Source organism: Asparagus officinalis, chromosome 4 (assembly GCF_001876935.1).
Source record: "Asparagus officinalis chromosome 4, Aspof.V1, whole genome shotgun sequence".
Taxonomy (NCBI): Eukaryota; Viridiplantae; Streptophyta; class Magnoliopsida; order Asparagales; family Asparagaceae; genus Asparagus; species Asparagus officinalis.
The window spans coordinates 53,704,972-53,727,563 of record NC_033797.1 but is presented as its reverse complement, the minus strand read 5'-3'; the positions used below and the strand labels follow the sequence as shown (position 1 = coordinate 53,727,563).

Here is a 22,592-nt window from a genome sequence, read left to right as displayed (position 1 = left end):
CTCTAAAATAACTAGTCTGGGGATCTCAACAAGTCTCAAATACAGAATATCTGATAAAAGAAAATAAGGCACACAGCCTTTACAAGTTCTAGAACATAACTCTCAAATGTTTAAACAAAATATCAACAGTGGAGCTCCATAAATAAAATAAAACTACAAATAAAAGATGGATGCTAATAAGTATCGCCATCAACCTGTGACTCTCCGTGCACCTGGCTCGTTACCTGAAATGGGAGGGGACAACGAGCGTCAAAGCGCTAGCGAGCAACATCACAACCAACCCCAAGGGAGAGGGCTCGTTGCATATAGAAAATACAGTTAATACATATATACATGAAATCATTGATCCTAACAATAAGAAGATTTTAGTATTTAGGAAATTACAACACGAGCATAGGTACGTCGAGCGAAATAATCTAAACAAGGAAGCCCTCATGTATATACCTTTGTATCTCAAATTGTAAATCCCTAAGTACCAAACCCAAGATCTAATACAGGAACAATAATATAAAAAAGACTAACCCATCTCAGAGCTCAAATACCATGTCATGTCAAAACCAACATAAGTGTCATGTCCAGCCTATGTAAGTGTAAGTGTCATACTCAAGGTTTAAACAGGTGTCCAACGCATGGACTAAGACTAGGTGTAGTGGATGTCCAACACATGGACTGCATATATAAATTATCCAACACATGGACTGGATGATGAATGTACAACACATGGATTAAATATAATGAATATCCAACACATGGACTGAATATGATGAATGTCCAAGACATGGACTGCACATAATAATTGCCCAACACATGGACTGAATGAAATATGTAGAATATCGATGAGATATATGAAAAGGATGCATATATACTAATTTCACACGTGTCTCGGTGTGAAAATCTAAACTCATGTCCGCAAGCCATCTCACATATGAAGATACATAATAAACAATAATTTCTAATGCCAAATATTTGAGGCGACTCCTCGTTCACATTAAAGCACACAACAAAAGTAAACATGCACAAACTGTACCGGTGATCAACTAAAACAGGCAGAAACCCTTCACAGGTTTCTGTCTGCTTTGAAACAAATCTAGAAGTGACATCATTATTTTCCAAGCATAATATTACTGATATCAACATATATGAAACAACATGAAACGAAATATTAGCATGTAAATATATCGTCAAAACCCTAAACATTTATATACACATGTTTAAACATTTTAAAAGGAAAAACTTGTGATTTAATTTATGATTAATAAATTTCAGATCTGAAATTTGTCAAGGTTACTATTATAATCAATTAGAAAATTATGATACTGTATTCTCACTTCATAAGTTATAAAGATCTATCTTTTGTACACTAAAAATACGTTTTAGGCTCGAAAAAAAAGATCTATCTTTTGTACACTAAAAATACGTTTTAGGCTCGAAAAATCCAAATAAAACTTAATAAAACGTGCAAAATAAAACACTAAAAATACGTTTTAGGCTCGAAAAATCCAAATAAAACTTAATAAAACGTGCAAAATAAAAGGGTGCAGAGTTGGGCTAGATGTTACTCACCTCAGATGCTAAAAAGACTTCTACCACATGAAAGAGAACCAATCTCCTTCGCTACACTGCACAAAAGCCGCTGAAAAATCCTCCAAAATCCCTCAAAATCGCCAAAGAAAAGAACTAGGGTTTGAGAGAGGGGAAAAGGGGCTGCTAAGGTTAGGAACATAGGAGAAAAGAGGTGTTTTCATGTTTAAACATGTGTATATATGACAGCAAACCAGAAAAACTACAGCCCAAAACCCGAAACCCGAAACTGGAAAACCCAGTCTGACTAGAAACATACTCTTTGGTATTTTGGCTGTAACTTTCGCATATGACCTCGGAATAAGGTGATTAAAGATTTATTAGAAAGCTGCTAAAGATATATACAACTTTGGTCTTTTAAGTTTTTCCATATTCACAACGTATCAGTGTGTAAAATACAAAATCTCTCCACTGGTCATAAATTTCCAGATTTATACATTCGAGCATGATTTGTGCATTTGCTCTTATATATATACATATATACATTGAATTAATCTCAAATTAATTCCTAGCATACTCAAACATCATAAAATATTATTTGTAAATATATAACATGTTTATTATTATTTATCACAAAATATACAAATTTTTGGGGTTTTACAGAAGGTGAAGATCAAAATAGTACACCAATTGATAACATGCAATTTGTGAGTGAAGATGTTGAAGAGAATCTAGATTAGCCTGATGAGGCTTATATTAATAATGAATATGTTGAGTACGAAGAACCACCCCCCTACAAGTTTGAAGATGATGAGTGGATTCATTCTTCCACAGTACAAGATATGTGCATTAGCCAAAGTTCAACTCATAGAGGAGATGATGATGTCCCTTTCAGAGTTATTCGAGACTATGATGTCCCTTTCAGAGTTGGTGATTTATTCGAGACTAAGGACCAATTGGTTGATGCGATTCGTGATTACTCAATCAAAAAAATGTCAAATTCAAGCAAGTTAAAAGCAATCGCATAAGTTATGATGCAATCTGTTTTATAAATACACAAAGGCAAGGTCGGGTCGAGAGAAATGAAGCTGATTACGCATGTCTTTGGAAGTTATATGCATTTTCCGGAAAGAAACATAATGGGTATTTTAGGACCACAGAATACTTCGGTGTTCACACATGTAGCAATCCGATATTAGAGCAAGATCACGATGGTGCATCCGCCTCTTATATAGCGCGGTTGATTATGCCAAAATTAAAGAAGAAGCTTGAACTAACTCCCGGTAATATAATTAAGAGAGTGCTATATACGAAGTTCATTGAAATTTCGTATAGTAAAGCATGGAATGCAAGGAGAATTGCGAAGACAAAAATATTTGGTGATTGGGAGAAGTCTTATGCGACACTACCTTAATATCTTAAAGCGATCAAAAGAAGCAATCCTGGATATGAATACAAACTCATAACCAAAGAGATCAGTCCGGGAGTTCATCAATTCACCTTTGTATTTTAGGTATTTGGTCCTTCGATCGAGGAATTTAAATTTTTTCGGTCTGTTCTTAGCATTGATGGCACACACTTATACTGTAAATATAAGGGTGTATTGCTTGTTGCTACAGGAGTAGATGCAGATGGTGGCTTATTTCATTTGGCATTCGTAGTTGTGGAGGTCAAGAATAGTGAAAATTAAGAGTGGTTTTTTTCTTGCATTCAATTATATATTTTTAATGTATTGCCTCCTAGGAAAATTATTTTTATATCCGATAGGATGAAAGGTATTCTAAAAGAATTGTATAGGAGATTTAGATCTCATCACAATCACCACTATTGCTTATGACATATCAGAGCTAATTTTAAAAAGAGCTTTGGTCAGGTACATTTACAAAACCTTCTTTGGTAAGTGAGTTGTACACCCGAAACATGTGTGTATGATCGAATACGGGATCAAATCAATGCAACATCTCAAGCTGCACATGACTGAATTGAGAGTAGTTTGGAAGTGATTACATCAACTGGTGGGCACTAAGTAAAGATGGAGGGATCAATTTTGCATGATGATAATTAATCGTTCTGAAAGCTTCAACGGGGTACTTGAGTAATGCCCATATAGGCATTGGTTGCGAGGATATTTTATAGACTCAATCACTATTTTTTCAATTTGCGAGAGGATGGAGCAAAGTGAGTGACGTTGTTGACCCTAAAAAATGAAGAGATTGTAGGAGCTCGTGTCAAGTAGGCGAGATCAATAAAGATTGTTAGATATGTTGTAGATGAATGGTAGGTTACAGACAATCACGGTCATAATTACACCGTCAATTTACAATGGACACAATGCGCATGCACTTGTAACATATCAGAATTATAAAAAATTTCATGTTCACATGTTATAGCGGTTACGTCCAAGCAATTTGGGGTTGCAAATATTTCATATTACACATACGCTTCTGAGTGTAAAAAAAAAAGCCACTATAGAGATTCATACAATCAGTGTTTTTATCCCATTGTAGATAGTCGTTACTGGCCACCCTATAACGGGCCGCATGTGTTACCTCTTGATTGTAAGAGACAAGACGGACATTTGCGATCAGTACGCGTAAAACGTACAAAGGATGAAGGGCGGGAAGGAGCTCCAAAAAAATAGGTGTGGATATTACAAACAACCGGGCCATAATAGATCTCATTGTCCTACCAATCCAAATAGATAGAAATTAATGGGTACAATTTATTTAAATTTTAATTTTATTCTACTTCATTTGTAAGTCAATGCTTATATATGAAATCTGTAATTTTATTCTGCTTTTAATTTAGCATACATCATAATACTGACACATTTTATCATCATATGTGCAGATATTTACAGTAATAGATCTAATTACATGTAATTTTATACATTTATTTTAATCTATACTAACCCATTGTATATAAAATAGGTGGAATGTATCCAGATCTTGGCAAACCTCCCCAAAGGGTCATGGAAATTTCTATAGGAACGAGCTTGATCAAATGGAGGATGAACAGGTATTAAAGCATAATATCTAAATATATTCAATCAATCCAAAAGCATTGTTACTGATATGTAAATTTACTTAATCTTCTTTATAGGTCAAGTGGATGCCCTATGAACTAGCTTTGGAGTCACTACTAGATATTTGCAGGGAAGGTGAGGATATATGGCGTGCTCACGTCCTGATTATATGTTTTGAGATTGTCGAAATGTGCGTGCCCGACTGTGTGCTCAGATAATTTGGACTACAACAACATATTCCGGACTCTGTAGAAAGAATAGAACGAAATCCCAGAAAAGGTACACATCATGTAAATTAGGAATTAATTTGCCATGCTTACATCCAGGGTTGGGAGTTGAGAGAGGAGGCTGTAGTGATGGAGAGGGCTGATGTACCTGAACTAGGTGTGTACTTGCGGTGGTATTGGGGGATTACTCGCCGATGGATATTTTAGGAGAACAAAGCCCCTAAGGAGTACATACCATGATGTTGGCATCTCTGTTACATATTTGACATTTGTTTAACAAAAAGTCATATTGCACTAATATACATACTATGAGAGGGAATATAGACAAATTGATATTTTAAAAGGAAATGTGAGAGGTCAACAATATTTTAAGGAGGAATTAGTGACTTTGTCCTTCTATTTTTTTATTTGTAATATCACTAGTTTCTTTCCCTTTTTATTTTTTTTTCTTGTGACTTACCATCAAACCCATATATTTCTATTCTTCTAAGATATTATTATGATACATAAAAGTATAATATAATCATTTTTTTAATATAACTTCCAAGTGATAGATATTTTTAAAGCTATTGTTTAAATTACTATGATTACCATTTATCTTATAGTGTACAGAGAAGAGTGAAAGTTAACTAAAAAGTATGGATAAACGGCTACTCAAATGTCTGAAGTGCAAATGTCTTTCCAGATAACTAAAGAATTAAAACTCTGTCATTAAGATAACGATTTCATTATTACTTATACTAGTCTTTTAGCTCGTGCTAAGCACGATCTTAACGCAAATCACCGACATTTTGTCATGTTCCAATCACTCGCTTCTTAATAAAACATAAAAAATATGTAGTGACACTTACCTCCTTCCTGGAGCATGAACCCCCCCCCCCCCCCACTCAATGAGGTTCAAAAGTATATCCTTGCTTGAAAATCATGGTAAAGTTAAAAATTAAAAGATGATAAATCTGCTTGTTATTAGGAAGTTAATTGATTCATGTGCATGAGTATTTGGTGATTATATTAGATTTAACACTAGGATGAGGATATTTCCGCTCAATTTTTAACCTTTTGGAACACATGATTAATATGTGGGGGGGTTCCTTGTTTGGGATTAATTTCGCTCAACGTACTTATGCTCACATTGTAATTACCTAAATAGGATTTTGGATGATAGTTATATATTTTATAACTATATAGTTAATTTATATATATATATATATATATATTATAACTGTATTTTCTGTATACAACGAGCCCTTTCTCCTTGAGGTTGGTTGTGATGTTGTTCGCTAGCGCTTTGATGCTTGTTGTCCCTCCCCCTTTCAGGTAACGAGCCAGGAGCCCGGAGAGTCGCAGATTGATGGCGAGGCACTCTAGCTTCAGCTATTCTATTATAGTTATATTTTACTTTTGAGCTCCACTGTAGGCTTTTGTTAGACATTTTGAGAGTTATTTCTAGAAGTTGTAAAGGTTGTGTGCCTTATTTCCTCTTTTCCAGACTATATGTATTTGAGACTTGTTGAGGAGTTCCAGTTTATTCATTCCAGATATTGACTTGTATTTCAGTATGTTAGATGATGAAATATTAATCTGATCTCTATTATTTCATCAATTGACTCTTGTGTTATCTTTTACTTGCTTTTGTACCTACACTTGTTATTGACTCTACTAGAGAGATAATAACTGTGATGGTGAAACATGTTATTACACGGTATGGTGCATGGTAGGTTTGACATTATTGGTTTTACCTTGGACTGCAGCCTTGTGTGAGCCCAGGGGCATCACAGTTGGTATCAGAGTAATACTGGATTGAGTGCGAATATAGTCATCCTGGATTGTTAAATATAAATATCATTATATGCTTGTCTAGAGTAATACTATTTGATTGAATATGCCTTCTGAATTTTGAGGACGAAATTCTTTTAAGGGGGGAAGAATGTAGAACCCCGTATTTTGTTAGAAGTATATGTGAATTATTAGTGTATAAATAATTCTATTTGTGATAAATGACTTGAGGTCATAGATATACTTGTAACAAGTTGTTAGACATGTATGAGTGTGGTTTCATAGAGTTTCGTGCATTGGTTTTGGCTGAATAACAAAACATGCACGAAATCTGGATATAGTGTCTGCTCAGTCGACTTATGAGTCGACTCATGAGTCGACTAATGAGTCGACTGATGAGTCGACCTATAAGTCGACTGACATATATATATATATATTATTTTACCCAAAACCAACCCAAAAACCCATCAGAATCCCAGAGAAACCCTAGCCCCTCTTTCCACTCAAACCCTAGTTCGTTTTGGTGGTTTTGGAGGAGTTTCGGAGGAGTTTTCAGCGGGATTTTTGTGGTGTTGTCGAAGAGGGATCATCCTCTCATCGGATTCAGGAGTTTACAGCACATCAGAGGCGAGTAACATCTTGCCCAATCCTACACCCACTGTTTGTATGCTTTTATTTGGTTTTATTTCGGTTTTATTGAGCCTAAATCACTATTTGTGTATAAAAATAGATCTTTGTAGTATATGATGCGAAATCAAATGTTTTTAGTTTATAAAAGCTCACAAACGAATATGTAAATTTAAATCCAGATCTGGAATTTGTTTAAACATGGGTTTTATTATGATTTAATGGTTTCAATACATTTTTAAACATGAATAAATATGTTTAGGGTTTTAATATAAAATATTACATGTAAATCTTTTGTTTCTGTTGATATACATGTGCTAGAATCGGAAATATATTGCTGGACATAATTAAAGAGAACTTTAGTTAACGTTTTGCAGATAATCATCGAAAGCAGAAAACTAGAGATTTTCTGCTCAGTCGACCAATGAGTCGACTGATGGGGAAAAATTTTAGTTTTGTGTTTTGTCTGGTCGACTTATGAGTCGACTGATGAGTCGACCAATAAGTCAACTGATGAGGGGTTTTCTTCCTTTTTTTTGTATTTCTTTAGTTTTGACTCTGTTTGAGTTATTTCAGTTTAACTGAAATTGTTTATGTTTGTTTATTATTGCTGTGTGCTTAAATATGAATGAGGAGACGCCTCGAATGACGGGTATTAGAAACTAATGTACAACCTGTATCTTTACATGTGAGATGTCATGCGAACATGAGTTTAGGTTTGCGCACTGAGACACGTGAGAAATTAGGGTATGTGCACCTGTTTATATAACTCATCTAGTCCATGTGTTGGGCAATATGATGTGTAGTCCATGTGTTGAACACTTATCACTTTCAGTCCATGTGTTGGACAGTTTACATATGCAGTCCATGTGTTGGACATCCACTACATCAGTTTAGACCTTGAGAGTTAACACCTATACTTGCATAGGCTGGACACGACACTTATATGAGTTGCGACATGACACCGTAATTTAGTCTGGGATGAGTTTACCTTCTTCTATTAATATTCTTGTATTAGATTTTGGGTTTGGTATTTAGGGATGTACAATTTGAGATACAAGGTATATACATGAGGGTTTCCTTGTTTGGATTATTTCGCTCGACGTACCTAGGCTCGTGTTGTACCTTCCTAAATACCAAAATCCTCTTATACATAGGTATTTACAATCTGAGCTTTATGGTATATACATGAGGGTTTCCTTGTTTGGATTATTTCGCTTGACGTACTTGTGCTCACGTTGTAATTACCTAAATCGGATTTTGTGATTATATATATATATATATATGTTATAACTATATTTTCTGTATACAACGAGCCCTTTCTCCTTGGGGTTGGTTGTGATGTTGCTCGCTAGCGCTTGTAGGCGTATAAAATTGCTTATAGGTCCCTTAGTACAGCTCGGCACAAACCGACGAACCAACGAGGCGATGAGGTTGACGAATCGCACGCAAGCAACGGAATACATCCATTCGCGTGTGGAATCAAGCCAAGTGTTCGAAGAGTCAACGAGCATTCAGAGCTGGTTCTCGGCGAGCATCCACGTCACAAAAGGCAGGAGTTCGAGAGAGAGAAAGATCAGATCTGAGATCTACACGAGATCACACTCCGGATCAAAGCTTGGCCTTTGATCCCGAGAACTAAGGGCGATTATTTCCTTGGTGAATTAATCCCCCCCGGTTATTATTTCCTTCGCGAAATAATACACGTCAAATCGTGTAGATCCGACCGGATCTAGATCGCACCGTGGTCCACGGATTAACCCCGGCGTTGGCAAAGAACCCACACAAGCGAGCGACCGCAAAACAGGAGCTCGTGATTTGTTCGACAAACAAGGAGAAAGTTGTAATCTTTTCTTTTATTTTCTTTGATTTCGTTGTAACCGGATCTATTATTTCCTTCGCGAAATAATACACGTCAAATCGTGTAGATCCGACCGGATCTAGATCGCACCGTGGTCCACGGATTAACCCCGGCGTTGGCAAAGAACCCACACAAGCGAGCGACCGCAAAACAGGAGCTCGTGATTTGTTCGACAAACAAGGAGAAAGTTGTAATCTTTTCTTTTTTTTTTCTTTGATTTCGTTGTAACCAGATCTAAAAAAGATCGGATCTTTTGTAACCAAAAAGTAATTACTTGAGATAACAATGAATTCAATGAAGGCAATTTTTACCGCGAACAATCTGGCGACCACAGTGGGAGCCGCCGACGTTGTAACCAGATCTAAAAAAGATCGGATCTTTTGTAACCAAAAAGTAATTACTTGAGATAACAATGAATTCAATGAAGGCAATTTTTACCGCGAACAATCTCTACCTCCCCCCGCAAGTCCAAGAAGTTCTCCTCCAGGAGAAAAGCTCGTTGGTTTGAAGAAATTCAGAACGCCAACGAAGCTCTCACCCCAGCTGACGCCAAAGTTGCGTCGGGTGAAGTTCCACTGACCTCCAACGAGGTCAAACCTATTCTTGCTGACGCCTCTACTATTGAGGGCGTTGTGACTCTCTCAAAGAGAGCCCGCCAGAGGCGACGTCAGCGCCTTGCGCGACAACTCGCTAAGGCGATGGAGTCTACGGACGGAGTCCGCTACAACGCGGATCTGAAGAATAGGAGAGGCAAACAGCCTCAACAACTGAAGAATAGCGGTTCCTCCAAGCCGCCGACGAACGAATGGATCCGGGTCAAACGGAACCGTTCGACACTCGAAGAGCGGATTCACAAACGTCGCGCACTGCTTGCACAAGCAAAAATCCTTGTGCAGAAGGCCGAAGAATTGAAGAAAGAAAGAGTGGCCAAGAAGCCGCCATCAACCCGCCAAGTGTGGAGGCCGAAACAGCCTCAAGGCTGGAGAGTCTTATTCAGTCTGGAGTACTTGGTCCTGTATCATCTAGTTCTAGTATTGAGTCATGTGCTGGTTGCAAATTGGCTAAATTCACTGCTTTACCATTTAAAATGAGTACATCTGTATCCACTTCCTTATTTGATTTAGTACATTCTGATATTTGGGGGCCAGCTCCTTTGCCTTCTTCATCTGGCTACTTATATTATGTTAGTTTTATCGACGATTTCTCTCGTTTTACATGGGTTTACCTACTTAAGAATCGCTCTGACGTACTTACTGCTTATCAAGCCTTCACTGCTATGATTTTCACTCAATGGCAATCTCGTATTAAAGTTTTTCGTTCTGATTGTGCCAAAGAGTACCTATCCTCTGCCATGCGCTCTATCATGTCCTCTCATGGGACTATCTTTCAACAGTCATGTCCCTACACTCATGAGCAAAATGGTGTTGCTGAACGCAAACATCGTCATATCCTCGATACTGCCCGATCAATGCTCATTTCTTACTCTGTTCCTCGTCGTTTCTGGGCTGAGGCTATTCTCACCGCGACTCATGCCATTAATATCACTCCATCTAGCTCTCTTTCCGGTGCTACTCCTTATAGTCGTGTTTATACTCATCCTCCCCGTTATGATCTAGTTCGCGTTTTTGGTTGTCGATGTTTTGTTTTTCTGCCATCTCACGAACGTGATAAATTGTCTCCCAGAGCAGTTTCTTGTGTTTATTTAGGAATTAGTTCAGAACATCGAGGTTATCGTTGTTATGATCCCGCAACTCGTCGAGTTCATATATCTCGTCATGTTCAGTTCGAAGAGGATTCTCCATATTATTCTACTTCTGATGACTTTAATTTCCTCCACTCTACCGATCATGCTTCCCCGTCCACTGCATCACCCACTTCTTCACCTCAATTTTCCTTTCGAGATCTCCCTGACATCTCTCCCTCTCCTTCTGTTGACTCTTCCTCACCTGAGTCTTCTCTTACACCATCTAATCCATATCCTGTGGACACAACTCTCACTCCAGAAAATACTGTTGATCTTCATGCACCTGCGCCAGCATCTCCCCCGCCTGAGGTTCCTCTTGCTCTTCGTCGAGGCAAACGCCCACATGTCATGCCTGCCCGGTATGCTTCTGTTACTTCTTATTCACCTATCTTTCATAACTTTCTTGCTGCCATTCATACTATTGTTGAGCCAAAGTCCTTCCAAGAGGCAGTTCAAATTCCAGAGTGGCGACAAGCTATGGCTGAGGAATTTCAAGCATTTCAGCAAACTCATACCTGGGATATTGTTCCCTGTCCTCCTGGGATCTCTCTTGTTGGCAGTAAATGGGTTTATAAGGTCAAGTTTCGTCCTGATGGCACCATTGAACGTCGAAAAGCTCGTTTAGTGGCTAGAGGTTTTACTCAGCAACAAGGTATTGATTATGAGGAGACCTTTGCTCCTGTTGCTCAGATGCCCACTGTGCGTACTCTCCTTGCGGTCGCTGCTGCTCATCGTTGGCCCTTATACCAGATGGATGTCAAAAATGCTTTTCTTCATGGCTCTTTATCAGAGACCGTATATATGCAACCGCCTCCAGGGTCAAATATTCCTCCGGGACATGTATGTCTCCTTCGTCGTGCTGTTTATGGTCTCAAACAGGCACCCCGCGCTTGGTTTGAGTGTTTTCGCGATGTTGTGCTCAAAGCGGGCTTTATAGAAAGTCATCAAGATGCTTCTCTGTTTGTTCGCACTACATCGCGTGGCAGGGTTTTATTACTCATCTATGTAGATGATATGATCATTACAGGTGATGATATGACAGGTATACAATACGCAAAATCTCAGTTGCAACAACAGTTCCACATGAAGGATCTTGGATCTCTTCGGTATTTCCTTGGTCTAGAAATTTCTCAAGGCCCGCGGGGTGTATTACTGTCTCAACAGAAGTATCTCTCAGATATTCTAAATCAAGCTGAGTTAACTGATAATACAACTGTCGATACTCCACTCCAGCAGAATGTCAAACTTTGCTCTACTGACGGTGAGCCTCTATCTGATCCTACCCGATATCGACATCTTGTTGGTCAGTTGGTCTATTTGTGCATCTCTCGACCAGATATCTCTCATGCTGTTGGTATTGTCAGTCAATTTGTTAGTGCCCCACGTTCTGTACACTATGCTGTCTTATTACGGATTCTTCGGTACCTCCGGGGTACTAGCACTCGCTCACTTTTGTTTCCTGCTACATCTAAGTTAGAGCTTTGTGCATATTCTGATGCTGATTGGGCTGGTGATCCAACTACCAGAAAGTCTACCACAGGTTATTGTATATTTCTTGGTGATTCCCTTATTTCCTGGCGAAGTAAGAAACAAGATGTTATTGCTCTTTCCAGTACTGAGGCAGAGTATCGTGCAATGTCCACAACAGCTAAAGAGATTATTCATCTTCGTCGCCTTCTCAGTGATTTCGGTATTTCTGTTACGACTCCTACTCCTCTCTACTGTGATAATAAGAGTGCCATCCAGATTGCTAATAATCCAGTATTTCATGAAAGGACCAAACATATTGAGATCGACGCTCATTTTGTCCGTCACCAAGTTATCAAGGACAAGACAATTCTACTTCCTCATGTTTCATCCGCTGACGAGCTTGCAGATTTCTTCACAAAGGCCTTACCTGTTCATCGGTTCCAGTTTCTTGTACGCAAACTCACTTTGTTTGATCCAACATGAGTTTGAAGGGGGCTGTTGATAATAGTGTATTGTAGTGGGTTTTAGTCCCACATTGCTTGGGAGAACAAACCTCACACTCCTCTACTTGTATAAATATATGTGCACACTCAATATTCAATTCAAGGGAAATTTACCCAAGATTCTCTCTCTCTCTCTTACTTTAACAGTAGGAAAAAACATTAATGCATAATTAAACCATACACATTAATTAGATTACATTAATACATCAAGACATCATCATCATCACATATGCGCACAAAGTTTTATTTTGTGTATGGGACTTTGTAAGTCAGTCATATTATGCTTGCACTGCAAGCAAATTGATTTTGCATCATAACCACTAAATCATTACAATTTCCCTTGACATTCAACTTAAAAAGTCAATGTTTTTCTAAAATCTGTCAATGAACAGTACAATCCATCATCCATCTCTATTTTCCACAATAGAAAATAAAATTTACAAATTTTATCAAGAGAGTCAACTTAAAGCAAATTTAAATATTAAAGTCTCACAACAATTAAAATTAAAATAAAAACTCTAAAATTAAAATCAATTTATGATTTTTTTAGTATTATTAATTCTTATTAATTGTAAAAAAACAAAAATGAGGAATCATGAATAGTCATGTAAAAATTTATGACATAGAAAATGACAACTTAATGCTATAATTTGTCCAAATATGTATGTGGATTTATGCTACAAAATTATAGAACTTGTGTTTAAAGATAAATACACATAGAAGAATAGGTCTAAATGTACCAATTAAAATACGTGGGTTTAAACATAAATTTGGGTAAACCTTTGGGCTTTAAGACAAAAATTCATAATGGTTGTGCCTTCCATCTAAAAAAATGATTTTATAGCCTGAGACATGCCAGAATTTCCAGCTAAAAAAGAGAAAGTGGGTTCAATCTCCATGTAGCAATCGAAATCTGAATGAGGGAATAATAATATTTCAGTTTTAATGAGAAGCATTTGAGTACCTTGATCTGTGAGTTCAAACAACCATGAAGGGCCACAGCGGCGTAGCCAAAATGTCTTAGAACGTCTCCCAGCTTCACGTACTGTTGCCATGGATACCTGCGACAGTTTCTTGTGCACCATCTCTCCCAGCTAGCAGATTGTGCCTGACCAGTTAATGTGTTTCGTAATAGTTAATCAAGGCCTCAATTGAATAAAGATTTTTCATTGACCGAAAAAAAAAAGAAATTACATGCATGAATAGAGTGCAAAACTGTAGACTTACGAGTTTCTCATCCTTAGACTTTGAATCCAACAAATTCAGTACTCCTTTGTAACACTCGTCTATTAGTTTTTTATCAGAGTTTTGCTCTGACACCTCATGTATAACTTCCATAACCTCTGTATCTTGGTCTTCAAAATACTCATTAACACAAACTACAAAATCCATTTGCATAATGCTTTAAAGATGTTAGAGTATAAAACTATAACTTGCAAGATCGACACAACTTGACCATTTTCATGTGAACACAATTTTGGAGATTTGATGCAACGAAAGGGTCCTTTAACAACATGATCTCAGAGCAACCTAGGTACAATGTAGGAAAATTTTTAACAGAACCGATACAAGTAGTGTATATGAGAACTGGTTTCTTTAGCTAGATAAGGGGTGAATGCAGCTAAGTGGACGAAGGCAGTGGATTGTGTAGATTTGGCAAAGAAAAACGGACCTGAGATCGGAGCTCGACGGCGTCGCCTGGATCGGAGCTCGACAGCGTTGCCTGCAGATGGGTTGAATCTTGCCTGCGGAGCTTGCAGGCAAGGGCGTTTGGTGAGGAAGCTCGCCTGCAATGTCATCACGGGGCTCGCCTGTTGATGTCGCCCAAGATCTCGCCTGTTGAGTTTGGATCTCATTTGCATTAAGAGGCGAGGCCAAGGAGGGATTTCGCCTATTGGAGGAGAGTTGGGTTCGCCTGTAGGGAGTGTCGTGTTCGCCTGCAGCTATTGAGGATCTCGCCTGTTGAGATCCTCCTGCGGAGCTGTGGTGGGATCCAGTTGGATCCCACCCGATTAAAGAGGCGTGCCCTTGGGTTTCCCTATAAAAGGGAAACCCTGTACACAGGGTCTGTGTGTGATTTTTGGGAGTAGAGTACTAGCGGCGCCCTCTCTCCTCTTCTCTTCTGCGATTGGAGCTCCTGTTGTCCCATTCTTATAAATTTGAGAAGAGGGTGGGTGTAATTAATTGGTGGGGCTCTGTATTTAAGAGTGAGAGAGTTTGAGCAGTGATTTAGATTAAATCACTTACTATTTGTTTAAGAAATCTCAAGATTGAGATCTTCTCTCTTATTTATAATTTCTTATTATTAATAAGAAAGTATTATGCCGCTCCCGTGGACGTAGGCATATTTACCGAACCACGTAAAATTTATTGTCTTATATTTGTGATACTTGTTTTCGTTGTTGATTAGTGTTCTAATCTCGTTTGTATTTGTGTGCCTTCGGTTCCACTATTCACAACAAGTGGTATCAGAGCTCCGGGTTTGACTTGGGATTCGATTTGGAGAAGAAAGCTAGGGCTTGGATTCTTGTTTGAAGAGATTGGATTGTTAAGATGACCAAAACAAGTATATCGGGATCGTCATTTTCAAAGGCGATACAAGGTTTGAGCAATAATAATACAAAAATTGATATTCAAAAATTTGATGGCAAGATAAATTTTGGTTTGTGGAGGTGTCAAGTAATGAATGCATTAGACGCCCAAAATTTGGAGGAGACTCTTAAATTACGAGAGAAACCCGAAGATATGGAGGATAAGGTTTGGATGAAAATGAATAGTAGAGCATATGGGGTTATTTGATCATGTTTGACACCGGACTTGATTTATGATGTGATGAACGAGACATCGGCAAAACGGTTGTGGGAAACACTTAATGAGAAGTATTTGACGAAGAGCATTGAGAATCGGCTTCATTTGAAGAATAGGTTTTACCAATTCAAAATGAAGAGGGGAGTTTCCATTAGAGAACATATTAATAACTTCACAAAATTGCTATCGGATATGGCTAATGTGGATATCATGGTAGAGGATGAAGATAAGGCGATGTTGTTGCTATGTTCATTACCAGAGGTTGATTTCGGTACCTTTATCCTTATGATGATCAATGGTAGAATCACTGTCAACTATAAGGAGGTGACCTCAGCATTGGTGAACTATGAGTTGAGGAAGAGTGATAGTGAACCCTTTGAGAAGGCATCAGGAGATGCATTAGCAGTGAGAGGCCGTAGTCCAAACCGCCATCCATTTAATCGCTCCAAGTCGAAGCAAGGAGGTGGCTATAAGAGTATTGGTAGGAATCAATATCGTTTTTGTAAAGATGATGGACATTGGAAGATCGACTGTCCAACGTTGAAGAACAAAGCCGGGAAGAATAAGGGGAAAGCCGTACAGGCTTCAGAGGTGAATGTTGCCAAGGTTAGTGGCGATAATTCAGATTCAGATTCTTTAGGCTACTCATGCTCAGCATTACCGTCAGTTTATTATGCCGACTCTACGGAGTGGATGTTGGATTCAGGTGCTATATACCATATTTGCCCTAGGAGGGATTGGTTCTCCAGCTTTAAGGAGTTGGAAAGAGGGGATATCGTGCTCATGGATAATGACAACGTATGTTCTATTGATGGTATTGGTACAGTTCGGATCCAGATGTGTGACGGGGTGACTCGGGAGCTAAAGTGAGTGAGATTCGTTCCTCAATTGATGAAGAATATCATTTCACTTGGAACTTTGGAAGCAGCTGGCTATCAGGTGATCATGGTGGTGATGCGAGGTATCAAGGAAAACAATATTTACTACTTGAAGGGTAAGACAGTAACATGGGGTCTGGCAGCTCCTATTACCACAGAGGAAGATACTACCAGCTTATGGCATATGAGATTGGGACACACTGGTGATAAGTCCCTGCAAGTATTGACGAAGCAGGGACTATTGAAGGGTGCAAAGACCTGCAAGATGGAGCTGTGTGAACATTGCATACTTAGAAAGAAGACAAAAGTAAAATTCGGCATCGCAATTCACAATACCCAAGGTATATTACATTATGTTCATACTGATGTTTGGGGTCCTTCTAAGAATACATCTTTTGGTAGGGACAATTATTTTATCACTTCCATTGATGATTATTCCAGAAGAAATTGGGTATACCCCATGAAGCATAAACATGAGGTCCTGGAAATATTTGTGGAGTGAAAGAAGAAAGTGGAGCTGCAGACAGGTAGAAAGGTGAAGGTACTCCGTTCGGATAATGGTGGTGAGTACAAGAGTGATCTGTTTCTGTAGTTTTGCCAGGATCGCGGCATTAGGCGACACTTCACAGTTAGGAAGACACCACAACAAAACGGGGTGACCGAGAGATTGAACTGTATCTTGTTGGAGAAGGTGCGTTGTATGCTCTCACAGAGTGGATTGGCTAGATCCTTTTAGGCCGAAGCGTTGGTTTATGCAAGCCATCTCGTGAATAGGTTGCCATGCACTGCGATACATGGAAAGACTCCTATGGAAAAATGGTCTGGTTCAGCGGCTAGCTTTGGATATTCGGGTGTCCATCTTACTATCATGTAAATAATGAGAAATTAAATCCGAGAGCTAGAAAAGCAATCTTCGTAGGCTTTAGAGATGGAGTTAAATACTTCAAGTTGTGAGATCCATAAGACAAGAAGATGATCATTAGCAGAGATGTCATGTTTGATGATTCTCACATGATGAGGTCTCAGATTCCTCAGCAGGTGGAGGAAGGCCAAACTAATAAGGTATCACAGTAGGTGGAGGATGATGTGATTCCACAGACTTCAGATAGCACTGTATCGATTGAGACTCCTACAGAAGTGACACTGAGAGGAGATGATATGACAGATGGGCATGTGGAGGATACAGTGGATGTTAAAACTTAGAAACATGGTCATATTCAGGAGTCCATTGCAGCTAATAGACGATATGATGATGTAATGGTTGCATATGCTTTATCAGCAGAAATCGTTGATGATTTGGTTCCTTCTACATTCAGGGAAGTAGAGTCAAGCTCTGATTCGATTAGGTGGAGGGAAGCTATGGAGGAAGAAATGCATTATCTTCATAAGAACGATACTTGGGAACTTTCAAAGCTACTGAAGGGTAAGAAGGCTATTGGATGCAAGTGGGTGTATGCAAAGAAAGAGGGATCTTTTATTAGGGACATTCGGTTCAAAGCCAGATTGGTTACCAAGGGATATGCACAGCTAGAGAGCGTTGATTACAACGAGGTATTCTCACCTATTGTGAAGCATTCATCGATTCGTATTTTATTGGCATTGGTGGCACAGCTAGATTTGGATTTAGTCCAAATGGATGTTAAGACAGCCTTTCTACATGGAGATTTAGAAGAGGAGATCTACATGACACAACTTATGGGGTTCAAAGCTGCAGGAAAGGAAGAAGTGGTATGCAAGCTGAAGAAGTCTATTTACGGATTGAAGCAATCGCCACGATAATAGTACAAAAGATTCGACGGCTTCATGATTGGCCGAGGGTACACGAGAAGCCCATATGATCCATGTGTTTACATGCACAAGCTACAGAATGGTGAGTATATTTATTTGTTGTTATATGTTGACGATATACTCATAGCTTTCAGGAATACTTCAGCTATTAGAAAGTTAAAAAAGGAGATGTCATCCGAATTTGAGATGAAGGACCTTGCAGAAGGAAAAAAGATATTGGGTATGGAGATTGAGAGAGACAGGGTGAAAGGGAGGTTAAAGGTGACACAGAGGAGTTACTTACAGAAGATACTAAAGAAATTCAGTTATAATGGCAATACCAAGACGGTGAGTACTCCATTAGCTCCCTACTTTAAGCTATCAGCTAAGATGTCACCTATTTAAGTTGAGGACTATGAATACATATCCAAAGTTCTATATGCTAATGTGGTGGATAGCTTGATGTATGCGATGGTGTGTACAAGGCCAGATTTATCACAGGTCGTAAGCATGGTATCTAGGTACATGCACGACCCCAGGAAGGGTCATTGGAAGACCGTGAAGTAGATTCTACGGTATATCAAAGGTACCGTGAATGTTGGTTTGGTATTCGAGAAGAATGGGAAGAATGGATAGGATTGTATTAGTTATGTGGACTCTAATTATGCGGGGGATCTTGACAAGCGCCGGTCTACTACAGGATATGTATTTATGTTGGCAGGAGCACTAGTGTGTTGGAAATACACACTTCAGTCTATAGTGACTCTCTCTACTACGGAGGCGAAGTATATGACGTTGACTGAAGCTGTAAAGGAGGCTTTGTGGTTGTAGGGGCTATTGGATGACTTGGGGATTGCACAGGATACCATCAGAGTATATTGTGATAGCATGTCAGCTATCTATTTGGTCAAGAACCAGGTGTATCGTGCCCGGACAAAGCACATTGATGTCAGATTCTATTTTTTTGAGACATCTTGGATGATGGAGACGTTAGATTAGAGAAGATCCACACAAAGGATAATCTGACAGATATGTTGACCAAAGTTGTCACTTGAGTAAAATTTGATCATTGTTTGGAATTGTAAAACATTCTTCATTGTTGAGGACCTTTGGAGGTCATTGGGTGAACTACGTGAAGGCTTGATTCATTGGGCAAGAGGATACATAGGCAGTCATTTATGATGCAGCCGATTTTGTGAGTAGCTATCACATTTGGAGAGTGGCCTCATTCTCATTTGGGTCTTGACTTGTTGTGGATTGAGTCCGTTGTCGTGAATTGTTTCACTTCGTACTGGACGCAACAAGTGAGATATTTGGTTTGGTTTGTGTCGGGTTAGTTTTTTAGAAAACTTCGCCGAGGTGGAGAATTGTAGGTTTGGCAAAGAAAAACGGACTTGAGATCGGAGCTCGACGGTGTCGCCTGGATCGGAGCTCGACGATGTCGCCTGTAGATGGGTCGAAGCTCTCCTGCGGAGCTTGCAGGCGAGGGCGTTTGGTAGGGAAGCTCGCTTGCAGTGTAATCGCGGGGTTCGCTTGTTGATGTCGCCCAATATCTCGCCTGTCGAGTTTGGATCTCGCTTGCGTGAAGAGGCGAGGCCAAGGAGGGATTTCGCCTGTTGGAGGTGAGCTGGGTTCGCTTGTAGGGAGTGTCGTGTTCACCTGCAGCTGTTGGGGATCTCGCCTGTTGAGATCCACCTGCGGAGCTGTGGTGGGATCTAGCTGGATCCCACCCGATTGAAGAGGCGTGCCTTAGGGTTTCCTTATAAAAGGGAAATCTTGTTCACAGGGTCTGTGTGCGATTTTTGGGAGTAGAGCACTAGCGGCACCCTCTCTCCGCTTCTCTTCTGCGATTGGAGCTCCTGTTGTCCCATTCTCATAAATTTGAGAAGAGGGTTGGTGTAATTAATTGGTGGGGCTCTGTATTTAAGAGTGAGAGAGTTTGAGCAGTGATTTAGATTAAATCACTTGCTATTTGTTTGAGAAATCTCAAGATTGAGATCTTCTATCTTATTTGTAATTTCTTATTATTAATAAGAAAGTATTGTGCCGCTCCCATGGACGTAGGCATATTTGTCGAACCACGTAAAATTTGTTGTCTTGCATTTGTGATACTTGTTTTGGTTGTTGATTAGTGTTCCAATCTCGTTTGTATTTGTATGCCTTTGGTTCCGCTGCGCACAATAGATTGTGAATCCACCTTGTGTAGGTTCAATTTCCATCATTCGCCCATCACATTATTTCAAATTAAAAAAAATCGATTTTCAAATTTCCAATTTACCATAATGAAGAAAAAACTGTCCCTAGCTATACCATCCATAGGAGGTGCGCTCAACTTGCACGCCTGTTAGATATACAGCTGTAACTCTATATTATGGTAAAGTGGTAGGATCCTATGACAAAGGAGAACACGATATTGTCTGATTTTCAAGTTTTGAGCATGAATAATTGTGTACGTACCTTCCACTGACTTTGATAACGTTTCAAGTTTTTTGACAGTGGATTTGTGCAGATCTTTGCCGGACCAGTTTGGTAGTATGATGAGGCTCATAACGAGGCAGACACTGAAGCCAATGCCGATGGTGTAGAGTCGCAGTCGTGCAAACCCAAGAGCGCTTGGCATCCGGTAGCTTGATGCTATGATTAGATTGAAAGTTACTAGAATGACTCCCATGCCATAATCGTAGTTGTCCTTTACGCACGGGAAGAATCTCAAGTATGTAGCCACAAACCCTACATAGACGGAGCAAAAATATGTACCTCAAATTCCTATTACACGCATCGTTAATTTATTGCAAGAGACTAGCACGTACTAGTCTGAAATAATGAATTTTGCTTTGGTCGTAAAGAGATGTTATTTAAAAACTATATAGTTGGTTAATATGACATGTACTTACTATAAATAACGAACTTTTGACAGTATATTTGGAATTGATTACCGATGTATCATTAGATTTATAGTTACAGTCCCTTTTTTTTGGCAAAAAAAGTATGTACGTACCTACGACAAAGACTGATGCTCCTATAAAAACAGCACGGAAAGCTCCCCCAGTGCTTGCGGTCATTTCTTGGACGACATATGCTAGCAAACCTCCAAAAATGGTCCCAACGCCTCGGTTCAGTCCCCTATAAAGAGTTGAACCTGAAGAAACCAATTGAATTTATAACGAAGATATATAAATCCGAGCCTGTACGTAGAAGATAATTAATTGCATGCATGATGATATTGCGTGTACGTTAGTGGCTCGATCACCTGCAGTGAATTCAAGCATCATAACCACCGTCATAATCGCCCAAATCGCGTTCTCCCCTATACCGTTGAACAACGGGTCCAAGAGATAGAGCAAGGAGACCACTGTGAAAGCCATGCCCACCTTCACAGCGTGAATGAATTTTCTAGGGTTTTCTCTGCCCATCCTCCACGCACTTTTGCACGCTGAAACAGAAAGCTCTCTTAGTCCTCCCATTTTCATGAAAAATTTATTCTCTTCAATTTTAGCCATCGCCAGTAAAGCGTAAGCCGTGAAGACATTATATGAAGCTACTGCCGCCTCTTGGTAGGGAAAAAAAACCAAAAAGAATGAAATGAGAAAATTAATATGTTGACTATTTAGATAAAGAGAAATTCTAGGGAGAAATTCTCTCTTCTCTTGTACACTTGAATATTATTAATGATATATAAATATAAAGAAAAGTCTTGAAAGCGGCACATATTATATATACCTGACGTTATCCTCTTGCTGCCGTATACTGAAAAGCTCCAGCTGTACTCGGTGAGAATTCTTTTATTTATTTATTTATTTGTTTTTCATTTTCTTTTTCTAATGAAAATTTAGCCCCGGATAGTTCATGAATACTTAAATGCCGAATTGTTCGTGGAACATATCTAACGGCAGGCTTGTGAGCTGGGTGTGGAACTAGAGTGGAATTGTAACCACAATTGAATGCAAGTGTGGGAAAATAGCGGCAATCAAACATTAATAACTAGTCTTAACATTTTCTATAAGCACATGAGGATGAAAAATAAGACTTTTCAGAAAATCGTGAAAAGTTATTAAATTTCAAAATAATCCAAAATATAGGAGAGAATACTTACAATTTAAAAAAATCCTAATATTTCAAAAAAAAAACCCTAATCTTAAAAATTATTAAAAACAAATAATCACCAAAAAGATTTACAAACATCAAAATAAACATTAGACAATTAAAAAAAACTCAAAATTTTTCTTGAGAAACTTGAAAGTACAAAATTTCCAGCTTCATAAGAAACATTAGTTGACACAACGTAGAAGTAAAATCTTGGAATCCAGAGAAGGCCTCTTTGAATCTACAAAGAATTTGGAAACCAAGAAGAATTATAAAAAAGTTAATATTATAAATCAAAATGT

At 38.8% G+C, this 22,592-nt stretch overlaps 1 protein-coding gene across 1 annotated transcript; it reads right to left on the bottom strand.

Annotated features, from left to right (window-relative positions):
- Positions 20,508-21,707, bottom strand: LOC109838722 (aluminum-activated malate transporter 12-like). The gene is made up of 4 exons (XM_020407145.1): positions 21,458-21,707; positions 21,206-21,346; positions 20,665-20,937; positions 20,508-20,548 (listed from the first exon to the last, which is right to left on the bottom strand). The coding sequence occupies exons 1-4, from the start codon at positions 21,705-21,707 to the stop codon at positions 20,508-20,510; spliced, it is 705 nt and encodes a 234-aa protein (XP_020262734.1).